At 34.9% G+C, this 21,154-nt stretch overlaps 4 protein-coding genes across 5 annotated transcripts; 1 reads left to right on the top strand and 3 right to left on the bottom strand.

The window, feature by feature from the left end:
* Nucleotides 1-1,293: 1,293 nt before the first annotated feature.
* On the bottom strand, nt 1,294-3,499 carry LOC124449619. The gene is made up of 3 exons (XM_047000558.1): nt 3,169-3,499; nt 1,968-2,273; nt 1,294-1,532 (listed from the first exon to the last, which is right to left on the bottom strand). Exons 1-3 carry the CDS (start codon nt 3,275-3,277, stop codon nt 1,432-1,434), a joined length of 516 nt encoding a protein of 171 aa, XP_046856514.1. The 5' UTR covers nt 3,278-3,499; the 3' UTR covers nt 1,294-1,431.
* On the top strand, nt 2,847-10,332 carry LOC124449617 (IQ domain-containing protein K-like). Its single transcript, XM_047000556.1, has 7 exons — nt 2,847-2,852; nt 6,190-6,476; nt 7,165-7,217; nt 7,292-7,369; nt 7,451-7,535; nt 9,113-9,169; nt 10,124-10,332. The coding sequence occupies exons 2-7, from the start codon at nt 6,234-6,236 to the stop codon at nt 10,190-10,192; spliced, it is 585 nt and encodes a 194-aa protein (XP_046856512.1). The 5' UTR covers nt 2,847-2,852; nt 6,190-6,233; the 3' UTR covers nt 10,193-10,332.
* On the bottom strand, nt 3,495-5,698 carry LOC124449618 (28S ribosomal protein S24-A, mitochondrial-like). Its single transcript, XM_047000557.1, has 3 exons — nt 5,664-5,698; nt 5,283-5,484; nt 3,495-3,982 (listed from the first exon to the last, which is right to left on the bottom strand). The coding sequence occupies exons 1-3, from the start codon at nt 5,691-5,693 to the stop codon at nt 3,699-3,701; spliced, it is 516 nt and encodes a 171-aa protein (XP_046856513.1). The 5' UTR covers nt 5,694-5,698; the 3' UTR covers nt 3,495-3,698.
* On the bottom strand, nt 9,963-21,141 carry LOC124449616 (cleavage and polyadenylation specificity factor subunit 4-like). Of its 2 annotated transcripts, XM_047000554.1 has the most exons (9): nt 21,030-21,141; nt 20,685-20,813; nt 20,326-20,529; nt 19,660-19,755; nt 12,062-12,155; nt 11,520-11,640; nt 11,003-11,140; nt 10,613-10,642; nt 9,963-10,533 (listed from the first exon to the last, which is right to left on the bottom strand). In XM_047000554.1, exons 2-9 carry the CDS (start codon nt 20,785-20,787, stop codon nt 10,498-10,500), a joined length of 822 nt encoding a protein of 273 aa, XP_046856510.1. In that variant the 5' UTR covers nt 20,788-20,813; nt 21,030-21,141; the 3' UTR covers nt 9,963-10,497. The 2 variants fall into 2 exon arrangements, with proteins under 2 accessions (XP_046856510.1, XP_046856509.1); XM_047000553.1 differs by lacking the exon at nt 21,030-21,141 and having other exon boundaries at nt 20,685-20,900.
* Nucleotides 21,142-21,154: the final 13 nt, after the last annotated feature.

Genomic DNA, 21,154 nt, shown 5'->3' with positions numbered 1-21,154 from the left:
TGATAGCCGGGAGGGCACATTGTATATACACTTTGTATATATATATTTGAAATGATAACGACAATACATTTTATAGATACAAAATTGAAGCCTAAGTCCTAGTCTCTTGCGCGGTTTGTACGTAAGTTCCAGTCCTTCAAAGTCGAATATTCACGCGGTTTGTACGTCAGTTTCATTCCCCTGAGTGCCAAACATACACGGCCAATATAAATTCGAATACAAATTGCCAAAGCATAAACATATAAACAACATCACGACAAACGACACACGAGGTCAACTCTTCGCAAAAGGTTATTTTTTACAGCTGAAACTTTACTACAGTGAGTTCAACTTACAACTTGTAACGAGGAAAAGCCAACTCAAAATTACACTGTACGCTAAAAAGACAATACAATAGAAAATATGACGAGAAAATATTCAAGCAAAAATTTTTCTTACATCAGAAGGTAAATTTTCAAACGATGTCAGACAGTGTTTGTATTTTTTTGTCATTTCAGTGGATTTAAAGATCTGTTTTTCCGAAGAAAAAAGAAACTTGAATATCCAGTTTCATAAAAAATATTGAGTTTATAACTCGCATTTTTACTTTTTACAGAGCGATTGTCATTTTCATCGATTTTGATGGTGCTTGAAATACTAAATAGTTGTCATCTCAATATCAATAATTGAATATCCTTAAAGACTTTGATATGTTTTAAAGGAAAACCACAGCTTAAGAGCAGATTGACTGTGTATGACAAAAATATATAGTAGCTATATTAAAGATATTTTCATTCTATATGTAAATTTTGTCGAATAAAAATTCATACCAACAAATCCTTTTAGTTTATTTGAAAAACGTAATAATACTATTGCACTGAGGATGATGTAGAATTGAAACATAATTCAAAGGATTTTCTTCGTGAAGATAAAACTGACTAGTAAAATGAAATCAACTGAGGTCAAACTAAAGATCTTGATAACAAAATACAAATTGTTTATAAACACGCGAGAAACACGAGTGACGACGAGTGATGACGACAAATATTTTTTGGCTTCAATTTGTGGCTTCAGTTATCGTTCCAGTTATTTAAATCGAGTTCACTGAGCCGGCCATAGCAAATTGAACATTCCTAGATGGCAGCTCAAGCGGGCAAAAAAACTATAATTTGTATTACGAAAATGAGGTTTTTCGCATTTTCCGTCTTTGTACCCCTTCTATCCTAGTTCTAGCCACTTTTTTTGGAAATGAGAGGACATTGCGGAGTTTTTGGATGTAAACTTGGATGCATCAAAGGAATAACACGACAAATATTTCTTCGTCAAATTTTTACCGAATTGTCACCTGAGTCCAATGATTGTAATTTTGTTGAGTCTTGACATATTCTAGATATTTTCATGACAACGAAATAACAAAAAGTTCAAAATATTGATGTTTCTTGGTTGAATTTCTCATTTAATTCGTAACATGCACCAAAAAGGGCAGAAACAGCAGAAGACCTTATTAGTCAAAACACTTGAGGCTGAGGAGTCTGCCTGTTGCTTTTCACTACCTAAAGAGATGGACTTGTCAAATCTATATTATTTTGAAACTACTTAGTGTATGTGCATAGTAGTGAAGCAGGTTGACTTATTATTTATTTACCTACAGCCGCGCAGTGTGCGTTAGCAATGTAGGTTCTATTATATCTATAGTTTGACCAGGCTGAATTGTCATCATAACCAATAGGTACGCAATTACGCATTCGTGAATATATTAGCAGTGATTTCAGCCTGGGCTGAAACGATTACATGACAGATTTGTCAGCCAGGGCTGAAATTGCTCCATGTAATAGACCCCTTACTAAAGTTCCTGTCGTAATTTATGGATCTTTTCAGACTGAGTCACACTGAGTCAAAAATGAAAAATTTTATTTTAGTATAAAATTTCTATTGAGTATAAAAAGATTTTGTACCCAAATCCCATGACAAAGTGCTTTTCAACTTACATGCAAGCTGTAACTCAGCCATATTTGATAGCAGAGAAAATGTGTTGTCAGTAATCAGGCATTGATATTGGCCATTATCACGACTGTAGTCTGATGGGTTGATGTTCAAATCTCCTTGTATGGTTGCCACTATAGGTGACCTGTCTGCTTGCAAAAGTTGGCCATCTTTATACCATTTAAAATACACTCTGTTGTTGCCACGGCTACCTCCAACGCAACTCAGTGTAACTGAACCAGAGTCAATTGCCTGGCCAAGTTGGTCATTCAATGCTGGTCTATTACTGAAAAACAATCCTGGGTGCAGTTCTATAGAAATAAAGACGATTTTTTTTAAATTTCATTTAAAAACACACTGTCATACATCCTCATCCGCTTGTGATCATGAGGTCGTTAAAAACTTAGCATGGGGTGGGAGCAATAAGTGCTGAAACCAAGACTTTATACTTTTGATAACTTTGTATTACATTTTAAAATGATTGCATTTTTTTGTGTCACACTATTTCATGCTTTGTAATATGTTTGAAATCCACAGTCAGTATGATAATCGGGGCCACAATATAATATCTCATATATATATTGATCTCATTTTCTTCAGACTTCTAACACTTAAAATTCAAGAGTGCAATTTACATGTAATTTGCAAACATAAAATGAATATTATGACACACGACTCTTCTCGAAGAAATATGTAGCCAAACGGCCCAGATTGTTGAATTTAATACGTTTACAATTTAAACCGTTTACAATTAATCATGGCTTTTCATCGCACAACTCGAGAGTAAAGTGAAATCGATTTAGCGGAAAAGCATAAATAAAAACAAATATCGAAGAGAGAATTTTTCTAAATACTTTTTAAGTTTGTAAAGTCATCCGTCAACGCAAAGTGTACAACTTCTCTTACACAATATTGTATAATAATTGAAGCGTATCGGTCGCCTGACTGAAAGATATATGACCACGGTTATTGGGACGCGTCTCGAAAGCAGTGACATGTAAAATGTAAATAAAAACATAAAATAGAATCATGTAAAATATTTCTGGAATAAGTACGAAATGTCAATTATATTGCTCTAAACATTTATTGTCATCTCCTGGCTGGTTGATATTGTTTAAACCACTTATTCAATATTAATTGCGATTGGCATCTTGAGCGTATTAATGGCACATACTAAGTTTTCAAAATAAGTTTTACAGCACTTACGTTGTATCGTTCGAGTTGTAGTTACACTGTCTGTATACGAGCTACAAAGGTATCCGACGATAAATGCGACTTCCAACTTCAAAAGTATCATTGATGACGATGTTTTCATAGCAAACGAATAACTGCTGCTCTTTGTAATAACAAGTTTCTTGTCGAAAACACGTCGCAATAAAAAGTGTAATATATGATACGAGTTTGTCACCTCGAAATTTCAAATCGACATTATCTGAAAATATGCCGTCTAGGCCGGGAGCGAAATTCAACAAATGACTTCTCTTACTAAAACTTTCTCTCAATAATTATGTAAAAAGGAATGTATATGCAAATGAGGCATTGGCAACGATTTATTTCTGAAATAATACATAAAAGAGATTAAATTTCGGTTCTTTTTCCGTCTTTATTTGAGCATTCCAACCTACGTTCTGATTGGCTACCGGTTAACTTAATAAGCATTCCACTTCCGGTTTGTGAAATGCTGAAGCTACGTAATGCCAAACGATTATCAAAACATTATCACAAACCGCGAATTTTCAAGTAGGATTTAAGGTTTTGGTTAGTTGTGAAACAATTTCTAATTTAACGATACACCCAAACATTTCTGACAAGAGTCTTTCACTGAACCCAACAAGAAAATAGGTTTTGACAGACACCATTGATGATCCAGCGAGATAAAAAGCTACAATAATTTGATTATCCCGACGTTTTATAACGATATCTGAAACCAAAAGTTCATAGAAAACTCCTTCGATGAATTTCCTGACCATTATATCATCCATCAATCTTTCCGAAGCATCTTCGCTACCAACCACGCAACCTAAATACGCAAATGAAAAGGTTAGCAACCAATAACGACGTCACACTTCACATGCTAAACAAATTAGAAATCTAAGGACCGTTGAATTATCAAACGTAATCTGAGTTCCAAACTTTGCATGGTGTCCTTAAAAAAATCCAAAAAACCTTAATGTCAGTCCCCAAGAGTGGTAATTGACTAAAATTATTATTATACACTATTAGCAATTGTTACACATGAAAATACTTATGTTAATCAATTACGACCGTGGGAACCAGGCGTTCAAACTTTGAAATTGAAATTTATTAACAACTTCAGACATCAGTATAAGGCAATCAGTATTTTGTACAACATGAGCAGACCAATTTCTTAACCAGAACTGTTTTAAATGATTCTTAATCAAAACATTGCAAACTTGAAGAAACATTTTTTTTATTTAGGGCTCTAAGCGTTTTCATTGTTTGTCCATTGTTTTTCGGAACATTTTCATCTAAATGTGTCAATGTGCAACATGTATCAAAATGAAAAGAAAATCTTTAGATGCCTATCACTATGCTAAGCCCACTGGGGCATAAAGAATTGTCAACAATTTGTCTATATTGCATATCTTTGTTACAAGAACAAAAGCTTTTCTGCTCTTAGAATTTTGACATAACATCTAACATCAAAACATGAACATAATGCACCAGTAAGATTAGAAAGTGATAAGGCATTTGAATACCTAAATAGCTTTATTTTTAAATTTTCTTTATTTATACACCCAGTAGTTAAAATTTTGCAATGGTAAAATATAGTAATTTAGATGAAATGCTAAGGTTAAGTTTATTAATATATAGGTCAGTGTAACAAATGAATGGTTGGTTAGACAGCAGTTTAGCTGACAACAGTGGTGCTTCAATGTGGAAAGAGGGCTCATAGTGTTATTTTAACAAAATAAAAAATACATGTTTATATTTCATTGTTAGAAGGTTATTAGATAGTTTGAAATAAAGTTGTAATCTTCCAAAGGAGGTTAGGGATAGGGCTAGGATAGAAGATAGAATTACTACCAGTTGATTGATATTGTCTCAAGTACCATTTTGAAAGTAAGAATTAAGGTTACAAGAAAAACTAATGTAAAATTACCTGCTATTAACTGCTCAAGCTCGCTGTATTTTTTGAACACCTAGAGGTGCTGGCTAAAACGCAGTAGCCTTGAGTGCTTGAACCTGATTCATTGACCATAGTGGCCTGGCTATCTTATAAATTTGGTCTTGCTATGTAAATTTTTGTCTGTTGACTGACAGTGAAAACCAAACTTAACACAAAGACATAAAATTACCAGTGTGCCACGTGTCCCATGCTTTAGTTACACCAATTCTGTACCCAGGCACTTCAGTTGCCTTTCGTTTTAACTTTGACTTAGGTTGAAAAGCAAATCTTGCTCCAAATGGCCGTAAGTCATCTGAATGCCCTTTGAGAACTGAATAAAAGGTAGCGTACATACCATCAGCAACATCTCTGTGCATAGCACTTCTCAAACCCTAGAAAGAATGTTAATACAGTTTTACACAGCACCAAGATTTCACGAAAAAGTGCATTAAAACAAAACATGCAAACCATGTTGATTAACTATGATATTTTCATTTATACTAAAAACACTTTTGAAATAAGATTTCATCCAACTAGTATAGTTTAGCAATGGAATTTTGTCATTCTTTACCGATATAACATGTGTACATCTGAAAGCCATGATGAACAAAGAGAGTTAGGGGTTAGGGGACTGAGTGCTAGCAGTCAATGACAAACAGCAAACCCAAAATACCAAGATAAGAGTAAAGAAAAAGAATGTATAGGTTATTGTATTCACGCCATGGCAAATTACTACGAGTGATTGCCATTTGTAACGTTAATTAAATATAGAAACAGTTATTGAAATTGCTTAAGTTATCGTAAGTTTCGTAAAAATTGATTTATTATTTCTTCAATGAGAAATGCAAACAGACCGGACAAGTTGCCCCTAGCAACTATTAACTTGACAGCCAATATGGTTGACAACGAAAACGCAGAATTTATTATTTTAGATGAAACGCATGGCACGAATAAAAAGAAAGAGATTGAACAGTTTCATGATACTTATAAAAGTGTTGCTATAAATGACCTGGGTGCGTCAAGACAGTCTCCGCTTTTGCATGTTTCGTTTCCACAGCAAATAAATGAGATGCTACCATTGGATAATGGTGTTGTAGACATATGTGCTGCATCACAAGCACAGCTAAATTGTGCGAAAGATATGGCAGAAAAGATAGATGAAGAAGAAAAAATACATCTAGATTCATCTTCATTACATCCTTCATTTGAATCCATTTTATTAGACAAGAAATCTGTACTTAAGCAAGATGATGTACAAGTACGACCTCTACCCGATCCACTTGTATGCACCGCTCGAGAATATTGCGAGCACCATGTATTTCCCACTCTTCTTCCGGCTATGCAAGAAATGTTGATAGAAGCGAAGGAAAATAAAGTATTTGAGGTCTTCAAGACTATTCTTAGTACAAATAGTTGTTACAATTACAAAGGTGTTGTTACAACTAACAGTTATCACATGATTTCTGCTGCAACAACTACTTGTTACAAATTGGCTGTTGTTAGTCGTAGCTGTTTTTGCCTTAAGATTGTTGTCACGATTATTTGTTGTTACAATCTAATTTGGGTCTTCAGTGTTGCCCATCCCCACCCTCCACCCCCAAAAAAGGACCAATTATTGTGATATCTTCATTTGAGAAAAAAGCTCAAAATTTTAGTTTGACTTGCTTTTTTTCATCCTCCGTCAGTCTCTAAACCACCCTAATAAACATGTTTTACAAAACTGGGCTTGACACTGACAGGGAATATCACACTTGCACACACCTCTATTTTGTGCAATATTTATGTAAGTGCATAAGTTCAAAACTTGTAGGTTGCCATTACACCACACAAACATTTATTCATATTTTGGTGCCTTCCCTAGTTTGGTAAGATTTTATCAATGATAATATACTTGGTGCATGTTGTAGAATTTGCACAAAATTTACCTAAAAGCCTTGTTTCAGTGCATTGGATTATCTACTATGTGCAAATCTTTTAAGTCAAAACAAACTCTCATAACTAGAAGAAATTTACAATTATGCTCATCAGACAACAATAAGTGAAGTGCTCAATCAATTTTAATTCAATTTCAGAAAAGACGAACAAAGTTTAATGCTTGTGATTATTTGACGAACTACTTATACAGGTTTGTTTTATTAATAAGGCCCTCATTATGCTAATTAGGGCCTTCATATTTTTGAGGTGAATTGATTTTTTTAGTCATAATCCAAAATTCAGCAATCGAGATGGAGTGAAGTTGGAAGATATACCTTTTGTCCAGAAAATCTTGGCTGAAAAGTAAATATGTATTTTGACTACTTTCAAATAATCATATTTGTTGATGATTTTAATAATGAAACAGAAAGTGCTTTTTTTCAGTCCACGACCTCCTATTCCGTCCTCCCTTTTACTTTCTGATGATGAAGCAGCTACAATAATTCAAGCTCATTATAAAGGATACAAAGTAAATATCAACATTTTTGTCAGTAATAGACTAATATGTACAGTGTACAGTCTCAGATTTGGCGTGTCTCTAGAACAGTGGTCAGCAGCATTGCTATTGATGTGTTGAGTAGTAGAGAGGAGTGATTTTTTAAGCAACATTTTTCAAACAAGTTTTATTTTATGACAAAAATTTAATTCCTTGTTGAGAAAAGCAGTCAAAATGTTCAAAACTAAGAGTCGCAAGCTGGCAAGTTGGTTTTTGGTTCCACAAGTATTAGCATAATCAAAACCAAATGGCGAATAGTTTTGACATATATGTTTTGACATTTAATGACATTTACGATATGCTGATAAAAGAAGAAATGTTGCTACTGCTGCTTTTATTGCTATGCAGCAAGCCTGTAGCTTGCTTAATGCATATGGACTTCTGTGGTTGGTTGCACGTTAAAAACTTCGTAAAAAGAAAAAATATAAGGTTTGAACTGAGCAATCACTGAAATAAAATATTTGACTCCAAGATTACAAAATTTCTTTGTCGTAACGAAAATATAAGCACCTTTTTTACAAGTTTGAAAATTTTACCATCCAAGCCAAGCTTCGTGCAATCCGCCCCTGGGGGAGCACTCAATGACGTACGTCGTACGTAATGGACTATATCTAAATATGACAAAGTTGCCATTTACAATATATGACGTAATTAATTTAACTAAAAAATAGTATAGAATAACGTAATTACTAGAGTCATTATGACAAACCTAAATTATTAATCTGACGTAATACGTCACAATTTATTAGGTTGCCTAAAAAGTAACACGAAGAGATTTTTATAAAAGTAAATTAAGGCGTTTGGTATGCTTGGGGGGCATAGTGTCAACTTTATTTCATGATGGGGGTACTGCCCCCCAGCTGCGGGCCTGCTACTAAGACGTCGCAGACGTTTAAAGGCAGCTAATCGGGAAAGATGGACTACACAATGGCTACTGAGAAGAAAAACTTAAGTTCTGTCGTCTGTGTGTAAAAGCAGACCCCCAAACATTACGTCAGTCGATGTTACTGAACAGTGAGTCAAGTAATAAGTGTTAGTCTCAAACGTCTTGCAGTGATTCTGCGTTTTCTTAGAACAGCTATAATACTGAATAAAGTCAGATATAGCCATAAAGGGCATTGGCTAGCTCTTAGCCCACGATGAATTTTTGTCCCTGGAAACGTAAAGTACGAAACACGTATAAAATTAGCTAATGTTTACGAAAGAGAAACATTGTCCAAAAGTTGTTCGAACTATTTAAAGTAATTGAAAGAAAAGTAGAAGTGGTATTTACTTTTTCATAGAACCTTATCGAGGACAGGCTCATATTGTCGTTTTGGCGGGAAAACTCAAATTAAGAAAAACTTTAATAACATTTCCCGCACGCGCCCAGTGTTATACTTTGGACCACTTAAAAAAGGTTTTCACAAAAGTTCAGTACACTAACTCCACCGAATTTTTAGTTTAATGGTGTAGTGACAGTCCACCTGCTTACAACTCCTTGATACGTATCTTTAACCGCTGAGTAAAATTAATTTAGTGCACTTAATTCTTTCATTCATACAATTTAGGTTCGAAAGCATCCGGAGGTGCAAGAATTACGACAATATCAAAAAGAAATGAGAGAGGTAAGTGACAGTAGGTCAATTCATGGAGGCAGGGGTATATTACAAAGTTTACAATTATTAAAGTTTTATGGGGCATTTTATTATCATGAAAAAATTATCATGTTTTTTTTGCATGTCTGCATAAAATATTCCATTTTCTGGGACCACCAGGGAATGTAAGTGGGAATTTTTACCCTATCCAATACAAATGAAATCGTTTGTATCAATCACAATGACATAGTTAGAGAAGGGAACAAAGAACCAGCCCCCTCCCTGGCAAAATCCTTTGGGCCTACTAAAATGTTATGTTTTACTTATTACAATGTTTAAACGACAGTCATGGCTCCCCTTCCCCCCGCTTGACAGAAAATCCAGGCTACGCCACTGATAAATCACTGCTATTAAATGCAATAGATGAAGGAATGACTTAAAAGAACAGCAAAGATGACATTGTCTTACTAAGTTCTGACTTTCTGAGTGCTGAAAATGTTGTCTGACATTGCGAGTGTATAGTTTTATACATGCTTGTCTATTCAGTTTCTTTTCCTTGGGAATCCTATAACTTTTTCAGTACTTTTAAACAATATTTTTCTTTCAACCTCAAATATTTACAGGGACCAATGGTCCTACGGTCCGATATATTATGTTTATTTGACATCATACAACTATGCAGTGTTCATATTGGGGGAGAGGGGGGGTAGTTTATGTTGCCTTTGATACGTAAACATGATTTAGGCAGCGTGGCCATAAACTCTTGAGGTTAACATATAGTCAACCAGAGGTTTCAACAAATAAATACCCTTCACTCTAGACATTTTGGACAAATAAACACAACTGTGAATTTATCTAACAACATCATTTACATTTGAGTAATTAACAAAATTTTTCTGAACGTCCTTGGCCTCTCCGCTACGTTGGTTAATTACAAATATACATCTTTAAAATCAGTCCAACAAGAAGCTTTATTTTTTGTAGGAGGATTGTGAAATTAACTTTAAAGTGGCAGATTTGTGGAAAAAGTATTCAATGGAAGACGTTCAATAATATGTCAGCACCAAAAAACTTGTTATGTAACATTTTGTAATATACAAGTTGATAATGCGTTTTTGACGTTTTAAATACTTTGAATGTTTATGTTAGTTGGGCTGTATTAAATAATGATCTATTAAAACTAGAAGTTTTCATAAAGCTGCTCTTATTCATAGTCATAGTGTACAATGGATGGTATCAATGACTTGAATGACTTTGATTCCTTAGAACAGGAAAATATATCTACATGTACTATTTTGTACCTAATCAAAAATACATCAAATGTACATCATTTCAACATCCTTTGCAGATGATCTCAACTATGCTCTCAGAAGATCTGCTTTTGATTTTGTACACTAAAATTCAAGTAGTAAATATTAATTTTGAAATGAATACGTGTTTGATGACAAAAAGCATGCAAAGATATGTAAATACCTTGTTTGCATAGTGGCCTTTCTCCCCACACTGCAAACAGAAACAAACAATTTAAAATACACACAGATATTATGACTTGTAGTACTTACTCATAATAAGCAATTGTTTGTGATTTCGCACAAATATTGAAATTTAAATACATGCAAATGTTTTCTATTGATGGCGATTTCACACAATGGCGACTGACATTCATGATTATATTTTCAACAGCATAGAGCCCTATGTCGAATATATTCTTCTTGATTTTTAAAGTCGCCTTTTATGCCTAAGCATAACACCAAACAAAGGGGAGATAACTACGATTACTTATTTGCACACTCAAAACTATATAAAACTTGTTTGCTTCACTTTGCATGCATTAGGAAACACAAATTCTACATTTCAATCTACCTTAAAACATGTGACAGTCTCAAGTGGTCTCCATGGCATCCTTATCACATGCTGTCCAGCTCCCATAGTTGTGTGAATAGGAATCTGAACATTGGCAGTATGTGGTGTGGGAAGATTCTGTGGAATTGGAGTTACTCCCTATAAATATGAAGGAAGTTAACTGACAAAATTGCTATGTAAATTATTGAGAAACTTAAGTTCACACATAACTTGCCAAATTTCAAATATCTTACCAGTAACATTTGTTACATCTGTTACACCTTCTCACTCGCAAAATAAACACTTTTTGCTATGCCAAATCATTTAATTTATCATTTGCTTTGCTTTCCATTGTTTTTTATCATTCTTATTATTAGTATTCAGTGTGTTTAGTTGTAATATTCTTTATTTTAACTGGTTAACCTTTTCAATTAAAACTGTTTGAGTTTATCAATTTCACTACCATAACAAAGTGTTTATATAATCCCTTAGTCTCAGCTACTAAAGTAAGCAGAGACAACAGCATGATAATACCTACCACAGTGACATTAAGAGGACATGTAGATATTTTGTGTCCAGGTTGAAAACATCGATGGCAGACTATCTTCTTCATGCCATAATCTTGGTACTCCGACATCACTGGTAGCTCAAATCTAGCACTAGAATTTTAACAAATTTGCATTACAAAAACCAGAAAGAACTATTAAAATTGTTTAACTATGAGTCAAGAAAATTACAGCAAAAGATCTAAAACAGATTCAACAATGTACATCAGATAACATTGAAGATTTCCTTCATAACTCACTGGCAACATCTGCTGACAGAAAGTGTTATTGATCGTTTCCAGAATGTGAAATGCATTACTTGTCCAAAGCAGGGAGAAATTAAGAACTGGAAAGTTCAACTGTGAGAAAATTATCATTTCTAACTCTATTGAACTTGTTGCAACAACTAGTGCAATTCCTCTGAACAAATTAATGTTCAACAAATAAAATTTTCATGAACTAAAGTAAGATAAAACGTAACAACAATGTGTCAAATTTGTAAAAGTGCTGGCAAGCAAAATTGACTTTAACTTACTGACTATATTTGCACTGCTTCCCCTCAGGGCAAAACCCACAAAGATAGTTGACACATAAAACTCTTCTGACATGTTGATGGCGACAATTTGGACCTACAGTCATCAAAGCAAGCAATCCTTATTATAGTCCAGCTGTTAACGACAAAATTCTTCACTTTGATGATACAAGTATGAAACTTTCTCACATTCTTACTATGCCTAGTAACACAAAATTTTGATATAGGGCCAGCCCATATTTTACATTTAAAACGAGTTCTGCGAATGTCGTGTTTGATGACGTCATCGGTAGTAAAAAAAAAAGTTCAGAGAAATCTGCAATTTCCCTGTATATTCTTATACAGCAGCTAAAGACGATAAAAAAACTATATTACAACTTTTGCTTTTGAGCAATACATTCTGAAATATTCTACATTAAAAGTGTTTTTAAAGTGCTGACTCAGCACTTTTGTTTAGTCCTATTGCTCTTTCTTAAATACATTGGAAAAGCGCCTAACGAAGAACAGTAATATTAAAATAATTTTAATGCCCTCATGTTATTGACAATCACCCCCACAATTACACAAACGAGTACAAACTAAATGTGCTTTGACGCATTTACAACGACTAGAACATGAACTTTTGCATCCGCAACGAATAAGTTCATAACAGGCATCTTTAACTTGAGGGAGATTTGTCCACTTTGGTAACCAAGAATTTTCATCACGGTACCAGCCCAACCTGACGGAGTTGGTATAACCTGCTCTTTCAAGCAGCACTGCCCCCAGAAAAATCCACCTTGCAACAATGCACGCTTAGTGTGCTGGAGCAACGCTTCTTGGGTTGGTGGAATGTTATCCAGTGTTCTGGACTTTTTGGCAAACAACTCTTGTCTAGCTTCATTGACTCTGGTGAGATTACTTGTACGATCGTATAAGAGGACCACATATCGCTCAATCACCTGCAAAACATTATATGAATCATAATAGAGACCTTATTTGATAGATAATACATGCCTTTGGCGGTTTCTGAATTACCTGCAAGGACGAACAATCAATCCTTTCTGGCAACAAATTTAGCTCTTGCAACGCTAATGTTAGCTCTGGAAATACATTCCATACATCCCATGCAGTTTTCTTTCCTCGACCTCCAAAAAAGGAAACAGTATCACACCCCGTAAAAGCGTGAAACAACGGTAGAACAGATGCCTTGTCAGGTCCGATAGTCGATGCAATTGTATGGCGGGAATATAACGTGAGTGCTTTCCTGTGCCATAAAGAATCCATAATTCTTCTGCTTTGATGTTTTTCACAATTGAAATGGCTAGTATCAATACGTCAGTATCATTTGTTCTTACAACAATCCTCTGGTGGCCGCAGTCACTTGCATCTAACACGTGCACCATCAATCGTGTGTCAGCCTCTTCATGATTACATGGTTCCAACATTGATATTTCGGTTCTTTTAGGAAAGCACAAGACCTTTTCTTCAAATGTACTGTAAATTTCTCTTCCTTCTGGAATCTGCTGGGAAATAACTTTCTGCGCTAAGAAATTGAATAGATCCATTTTGTTGGCATCTATACGCAGGAAGCCCTTCCAGTCAGTAGGGATACGTGCTGTCGATGAAACTTTGCGGCGTTGACCAAAGCCTCTCTTCTCCCGTGCGTTTTTTTTCAGCGAATCCTCTTTGTATACATCCCACACTAAATCAATTCTTTTAGCTGATTGAAATTGCTTTAACACATAAGGAATGAAAGCAAACTGAGCGTACTCTTCGAACGTTTCCCAAGTTTCAGGTGAAATCATTTGAACAACAACAGCCCCGTCTAAAATAATAACATCGGGAGTTGGTGACTGAACTTTGGTAATGGGCTCGATACACTTTGTAAAGTCTGCTTTATTACCAGTACGCAAACTTCCTGCTTGTGAGAGAGATGGTGGCCATGGTTGGTTCTCATATTTAAAGAAATCATCGAGATCACCACTTCGATTTTGACTGGCTATATACAATCTTGAAAATAAAGCACAGTCTAGTTTCAGAGTTTGTATATGTACTTTATCTTTTGACGAAACTCTTTTTCTTCCTGTTTTAAACGTTGGCAGATTATTTTTTTTCAACGTTTCAGTAATACTCTTGCTTCTCTCAACAAATCTTTCTTTAACAAATGCTTGATATTGTTCTTCTCCAAGGGTTAAAACATTCTTCACCGTGTCAACAACGGAACTGTTCATCACGTCATTTGTGTGGATGGCAAATAGGTCTTCGCTCTCTTCTACAAAAGGATTCCCCATCGCTTGAAAATTGGAGACGACATTTGAGACATCTTTATAAAACTCTCTTTGAATGGATGGAGTTTGCTCATGGTGTAGCTGACTGTCTACATGTGTACTCATCTCGAATTCCCTAATTATTCGTGCAATTTCTGGACCTGCAATCATCCATCTCCTTAAAGCTGAAAGGTTTTCTGTTAGTCCCACAGCACCACCTTCTCCCTTTACCACTGCATTAACTTGCTCGTGAGCATGATCTAATGCTATAGCTGAAAACTGTTTCTTCGTTTTATGCACCACAAACGAGCCCTTGGAGAACTGGTTAAAGACGTCAGGGTGTTTGAATGGAAGCTCCGACATATCGCGGATATGGACAGAAAGCCATCTTGCATAATTAACATTGTCCAAAGCAAACATCCACGGGACAAGTTGCTTAATTGACTGGAAGTATAAGGAGAAATTAGCTTCTCTAAATGATCGCACTAGTTGTAAACAGAGTAATTCTAGTTCCAAAACTCTGGTCCAATACAGAAACTGAGGATGATCCTTTGACATATCTTCTTTCCAAATGTGGAATTCTTTAGCTTCCCCATTGTCAACTTTCATGAGATACTCCTTATAGGCATCTTGTTGTAGGTAGTAAAGACTGGCTGCTGTAACTTGATGTGCGCGTCTTGTTCTTGCCACATGACTGCAAGCGATGAATGACTGTACAACACCTTGGTTAGCTATACATGCGTTAGTCAAAATTTCGGTCCAGCCACTCCCATCAAGCCATTTTCCTAGAACTTTAAAAGCCGTCATCTCAATGTGTAGGCCACCAAACATTACCACAAATTTATCTTCTCCATGACTGTTTGCAAGAGTCCATTGAATTTGCTTGGCTAAAGCAAATAGGGGCTGATCTACGGCGATAACTGGAGTTTGAGAGTAGTTGACATGACGAACAGCTGATTTAACAACATTCATTGAATGTAATATCATCGCAAATGAATGAGCATTCTCCCGAAACATTGGGAGAAGTGCAATGATTGCCGGTTCGTAAGAGGTTGACGACGTTTTTGACGCTCGATATGCTGCCCATGAAAAAGTGTCGTCCTTACTCAGGTCTTCCTTTTGAACGAGATGTCGCACATGTTCAAGCCAGTCTTCCTCCAGATCTTGCCTTTTGTTGACGGTGGTAGACACAGTTTACATAACGGTATGAAGTGGAGGGGCATAAAGTTCGCCACATGTTAGAGTCACTGGTGGGACATTACAAAATGATGGTGGAAGCTGTGAAATTTTTTTGGAACTAGAAATACACGAATCAAATAAGTCTACTTCTCTACTCTCACCATTTTCATGAACTGTTGGATGCTGCACGAGCGAAATTGCTGTACCGTGGAAAGAGTCTTGTGCACTTGTGGAGCTGGGATTATGATCTATGTTGTCAACTGCTGCAGTTGTAAACAATCCTTTCCGTAACTTCGACGGACAAACAACGTCATCACTCTCGTACCTTGCTATTACTTTATTAGCAATGCCGGAAGAAACAGATAAAAGCCGATCGTACGAGATGCACAATCCCAACTTGAAAAAAGCGTCGATAAGTGATTTATCTCTCGTAGTTCCATGAATTTTGAGGGACGTGTATATTGGTACCGGACATTCTTTTTCTCTAGTGTGATGAGGTCTTGACGCTTCACGCTCGCGTGATGTTCAATTGAAGACAATAAGTTGAGAGATGGTTAAGCAAGCTTGATTTGAATCTCTTTCTGCTGGTTGTTTGTTTACAATGGCCCCTTTAAGTATCATATCTATAACAACTTTTAATGATGCTGGAACAGAATCCTTTTGACAATCTTCGGAGAATTCTCCGTTGAATGAGTTCTTTGTTTGAAATATATCTCTTCTTATAATCATAGCCGCTCTTGCTAAATGCCATGCTTCCGAATCTTCTTCTTTGCCCTTTTAAGAGCGTTTCCAATTTCATGTTTCAATACAAGTATAGTGTCTCTACCTTGACTTTGATCAGTAAGATTGGGAAAAACAGTCAAGATTCTTTCCTTAAGTCTGGTAGTATTAATTGATCCACTTTCAACTCCTAATGCCTTCAACTTCATTTTAAAATATGTTGTCAGGTCCGTCATCTTAAGCAAAACTAAACAATCTAATTCTAGTCGTTCTTCAATATAAGCAATAAGTTCAGCAAACGCTAGCCCATCAAGACTTGGTCCTGAACGTTCAGCGTTTGTTGACGTCTCAGCCTTCATTGCCCTTGCTCGATTATAGAGAGAAATAAGACATTTAGGATGGTACTTTGCCTCCATTGCTACCATATCACGATTCGATACTTTTGCTATAAGTTGTCTGTCGTTTAGCAAAACAGCACATTCCCTAACCTTGCCGTCTATCTCAAGCGTTGAAGCTGCACGAAGGTTTGAAGAGTTGTCTGGTTTATCACAGAAAATGCACTCGTTCTTTGAAACTGCAGGGAAGCTTGCTCTTCTGGCTTTAACTGGACTTCCTTTTTCGATTTCAGATGTTTGTTCTTCGTCTGTCTTCTCCGCACTTAAGCTTCTTTTCAGGGCACGTTCCAACTTTGTATTGTTGAAAAGATCCCTACATGACTTATGCCATGATGCTTGGCGTTCTTTCAGCGTTTCTTCTATTCCATTACCTCTATTGAGACCCTTTACGTCTAAATTCACCGGTAACATATCAATTTTAATAAATTCTTGCAGATTTTTCGCAAATGAGGAGTACCCAACTCCTGCATCCTTTCTTTTTGAATTTGATGGACATTGTAGACGTTCTGCAGTGTCTTTTTGACAAATTATGCATAGTTTCCAGTCGATGAGTTATATAATATTCTACAAGGGAAGCAGTTATTGACACTACATGTGCATGCCTTGTTGTGTTTAAATCTTGATCAAAAAGAATCTTCTAGATTAAATTGAACACGCAAATTTTTTGTTGCAACGCGTGAGAACTTGAAACGCGATGAAAGAGTGAGTACTGCTATTGACGTAAAGAAAGCTCGACTTTCCTTTACGTCATTGTAATTACCGATGTAATTACCGATAGTATAAATAACGTGTAAATAATAAACTCTAATAGATAACTCTAATAGATTACTTTATGGTTGGTCAGTGCGTACGATTTTTATGCACAAGTTGAGAATCCATTAGGTTATTCTGAATGCTAACACAAGTAAGGTAATAAATCTTAAAGAAACTTAATTGAATGTTCTTCGTTTTTTCGATACGATTTATCATTGCACTATGGTGAAAGCCGGGAGGGCACATTGTTATACACTTTATATATATATATATATAATATACAAAGTGTATATACAATGTGCAATTATATATATATTATATATATATATATAATATATATATATTAATAATCCTGGATAAAAGAGCGCTCAATATATTAGAAGAGCGTGAGATAAAATGAACTAAAATAAAATGAACAATTATATATATATAAGTGCTGACTCAGCACTTTTCAGAATATTCCATGCACAATATTTGGGAAAGTATTGCCCAAAAGAAAAAGTTGTAATATAGTTTTTCTATCGTCTTTAGCTGTTTTATAAGAATATACAGGGAAATTGCAGATTTCTCTGAACTTTTTTTTTTTACTACCGATGACGTCATCAAACACGACATTCGCAGAACTCGTTTTAAATGTAAAATATGGGCTGGCCCTATATCAAAATTTTGTGTTACTAGGCATAGTAAGAATGTGAGAAAGTTTCATACTTGTATCATCAAAGTGAAGGGTTAGGTGTTTTTTTTGTCGTTAACAGCTGGACTATTAGTGGTAACCACTTAAGTGAGGTATTAATGAATTACTACAGTGAAATTGGCACCAGATTCATCACCACATTCAACTAAAATTTATCATTCAAAATGATAAATTGAAAAATCGTCTTTAAAATACGTTTTCAATCAAATACAACAGTAAAAAACAATTCTTAACTGTTTATTACGATTTTACTGTCCTTAAACATCACAAAAAAAGTATAAAGTCAAGAAATTGAAGAAAACAGTAAGCTTCAATTTACAGTGTACTTTTCATTTCTCTTATTTAGCGTATAATTTCAAAATTAGACGGTAGAATTTTTTTAACTTTTGCGTAATATACATAATTATATTATCTAAAATATATCAAAAATATGAAAAGTGCACGAAAAAAGAAATGGTAGAAAATTATATAAGATTATATAACGCGCATTCGTGTCAACCAACTTTGTCGATGTTTTCTACCATTTCTTTTTTTGTGCTGCACTCTCCAAATTTTGGATATATTTTAGACAATATAAATATGAGTAATACGCAAAAGTTTAAAAAAATCTACCGTGTAGTTTTTTTATTTATAGGCCTTTGTTAAAGAACAGGAATTCTTAACTTAATTATACAAGACATTGCGCGCATATGAGTGATCCAACTTTGCCGATGTTTTTCTACCATTTCTTTTTTTGTGCACTTTTCATATTTTGGATACATTTTAGATATTATAACTATGTATAATACGTAAAAGTTTAAAAAAATTCAACAGTGTAATTTTGAAATTATACGCTAAATAAGAGAAATAAAAAGTACACTGTAAATTGAAGCTTACTGTTTTCTTCGATTTCTTGAATTTTATACTTTTTTATGTGATGTTTAACGACAGTAAAATAGTAATAAACAGTTAAGTGTTGTTTTTTACTGTTGTATTTGATTGAAAACGTATTTTAAAGACCATTTTTCAATTTATCATTTTGAATGATAAATTTTAGTTGAATGTGGTGATGATGTTGTGATGAACGTTGTGTTGAATGTGGTGCCCAATGTGGTGCTAATTTCACAGTAGTTAATGCATCAGCATACACTCAGTTTGGGTAAGAAAGGTTGTGACAGACTTTCCTTGATATACTACAAGCATTTCCTATCACTATCTTTAATACAAGCATTTCCAATAATAAGAGACTAGGAATAATATGTGTTGGGAATGGAATATTTTGCAAAGACACCTAGTAGTAAGAAAGGATAGAAAACATGTTCTCACAGACAACTGGGAGCTGCTGCAGCCAATCTGCTGCAAGCTTAACATTTATTACTCAACGAAACAACCAATTACAGGGCCTAAAATAGCCAAGATAATTAGTGTAGCCTTAACTAACCAGCCCCGAATACTAAATAACATTTGTCTATAGTGATCTATTTGGGGCAAGCTGGTTGACTCTCATCAAGCTGTACAAATGCAACAACAATACAATGTTTTGTCACAAGTGTTTAAGTTTGTGAGAAAACATTTTCCACCTCTTTTGTTCCTCAGTCTTTGAAAAACAATACATAATGTGTGTATACATACCATGTTTACAGAAACCTCTGTCATACCAAGGGCAATGTCTTACACGTGACTCAGGATCAACATGAAGATATTGACATTCTTTGTTCATACATTCACCTGACAATACAGCAATTAAAATATCTTTCAAAGAAGAAACATAATTGGTAACTATGGCGTTTAGACAATTTGGCAATTTAAACAATTTTATCATAATACCTGCATACAAGTATAAAGCTAGAATATATTCATGGGAAAGATACTCCATCCCTACTGGCTCTATTATACTGGATATATCTCTAAGTACCTATCACTGATACAAATTGTACATAACATCTTAATAGGATCCTGCAATAACTTAAACAAGATTCAATACCAGACTGGAAAGTATGCAACCAGAGATTCAAATTTGCATGCATAAATGTCTAGTTCTCTTAAAAATGAGCACATGAGATATAGCATGTGCACTACTGCACAGTGTAAATTTTTCAGTCTGGACCCTATGTATCTTAAATATAATCTTATTTTAAGATCTTGTAAGATACATTATTCTTATCACATTGTACACAAAGGCACATTAACCACAATTGCTCAATATGTAGCATATTAAACAATGCAATACACATACAGCATTGTAAGTTATTAGTGTTCATGATTCTTACAATAAGAATAGACTTAAATGACTCTCACCAAACTTAGTATAAAAATAACATTCAGGCATCTTAGACATGTCATATTCATGTAAGAATTCACATTGGTCCCCTTTCTTGCATAGACCTCTCAACCAATGTTTGCACACTATGGTTTTCTCTCCCGTGGTATGTCGAAATGGACAGTAGCTGCCTCGAATGCAGTTGTTCTTCAGGAAAAACTCACAAACTGCAGCACCAGATTCTGAATAATAAAGAAGGTATTTATTACTAGTGATCAGATCAGTGATGACATATGGCATCTCAATCATTCATCATTCGCCCATGTTTTGTTGCAGTTTCAAATCAACCCAGAAAAGTGTACAGAATACAACATAATATAATATATAGTTGACTCACTGTCCATGCCAGGAAAGGGTAAAGGCTGAGTGCCTAGTTGTTGACCCAAGGCAGCTTCAACATCAAACACGATGTCATCGACGTTAGCTACAACCGATAACATCCCTAACTAGTAATGTCGCACCGGGACTGGAACAAGATAATGAACAAGATTAAATAATTTAAAGAAAATAACGAAGTCAGTTCACTTTCACTAATTTTGTACTGTTAATTAATGATATGCACAGAAAATGCGGAACTTTACGACTATAAAACGAGAGAGCACGAAGAGCAGGAAATATTAGAAATGTCGTTGTTTGAATTTGTGTGACAGATAAAATATTAATTGCATTGACTTTCTAGTACCTTTTTGACTTTTTCCTTTAATGTGTAAACATAGAACAACAGACAATCACAACGCTCAAAAAATGCATCTTTTCACTCTTTTGTCTTTGTGAGCGCCTTGTGCTTGGGCTGATGAGCCATGATGG

Source organism: Xenia sp. Carnegie-2017, unplaced genomic scaffold (assembly GCF_021976095.1).
Source record: "Xenia sp. Carnegie-2017 unplaced genomic scaffold, XeniaSp_v1 HiC_scaffold_23, whole genome shotgun sequence".
Classification (NCBI taxonomy): Eukaryota; Metazoa; Cnidaria; class Anthozoa; order Malacalcyonacea; family Xeniidae; genus Xenia; species Xenia sp. Carnegie-2017.
The sequence above is the reverse complement of the archived record's forward strand: the minus strand, read 5'-3'. Positions and strand labels throughout refer to the sequence as shown.

Coding starts and splice junctions, on each gene's coding strand:
- LOC124449619 (XM_047000558.1), bottom strand. CDS start 3,277: ATGAAAACATCGTCATCAATGATACTTTTGAAGTTGGAAGTCGCATTT. Junction 2,274..3,168: donor TACAACTCGAACGATACAAC/GTAAGTGCTGTA, acceptor TTATTTCTATAG/AACTGCACCCAGGATTGTTT. Junction 1,533..1,967: donor GGCTGAGTTACAGCTTGCAT/GTAAGTTGAAAA, acceptor CCATCTCTTTAG/GTAGTGAAAAGCAACAGGCA.
- LOC124449618 (XM_047000557.1), bottom strand. CDS start 5,693: ATGGCTTTCAGATGTACACATGTTATATCG. Junction 5,485..5,663: donor GATGTACACATGTTATATCG/GTAAAGAATGAC, acceptor CATTCTTTCTAG/GGTTTGAGAAGTGCTATGCA. Junction 3,983..5,282: donor ATGGGACACGTGGCACACTG/GTAATTTTATGT, acceptor TTGCGTATTTAG/GTTGCGTGGTTGGTAGCGAA.
- LOC124449617 (XM_047000556.1), top strand. CDS start 6,234: ATGGCAGAAAAGATAGATGAAGAAGAAAAAATACATCTAGATTCATCT. Junction 7,218..7,291: donor TTGACGAACTACTTATACAG/GTTTGTTTTATT, acceptor TGATTTTTTTAG/TCATAATCCAAAATTCAGCA. Junction 7,536..9,112: donor CTCATTATAAAGGATACAAA/GTAAATATCAAC, acceptor CATACAATTTAG/GTTCGAAAGCATCCGGAGGT.
- LOC124449616 (XM_047000554.1), bottom strand. CDS start 20,787: ATGTTATCGGTTGTAGCTAACGTCGATGACATCGTGTTTGATGTTGAA. Junction 20,530..20,684: donor ACCCTTTCCTGGCATGGACA/GTGAGTCAACTA, acceptor TTTATTATTCAG/AATCTGGTGCTGCAGTTTGT. Junction 11,141..11,519: donor GTCCTCTTAATGTCACTGTG/GTAGGTATTATC, acceptor TCATATTTATAG/GGAGTAACTCCAATTCCACA.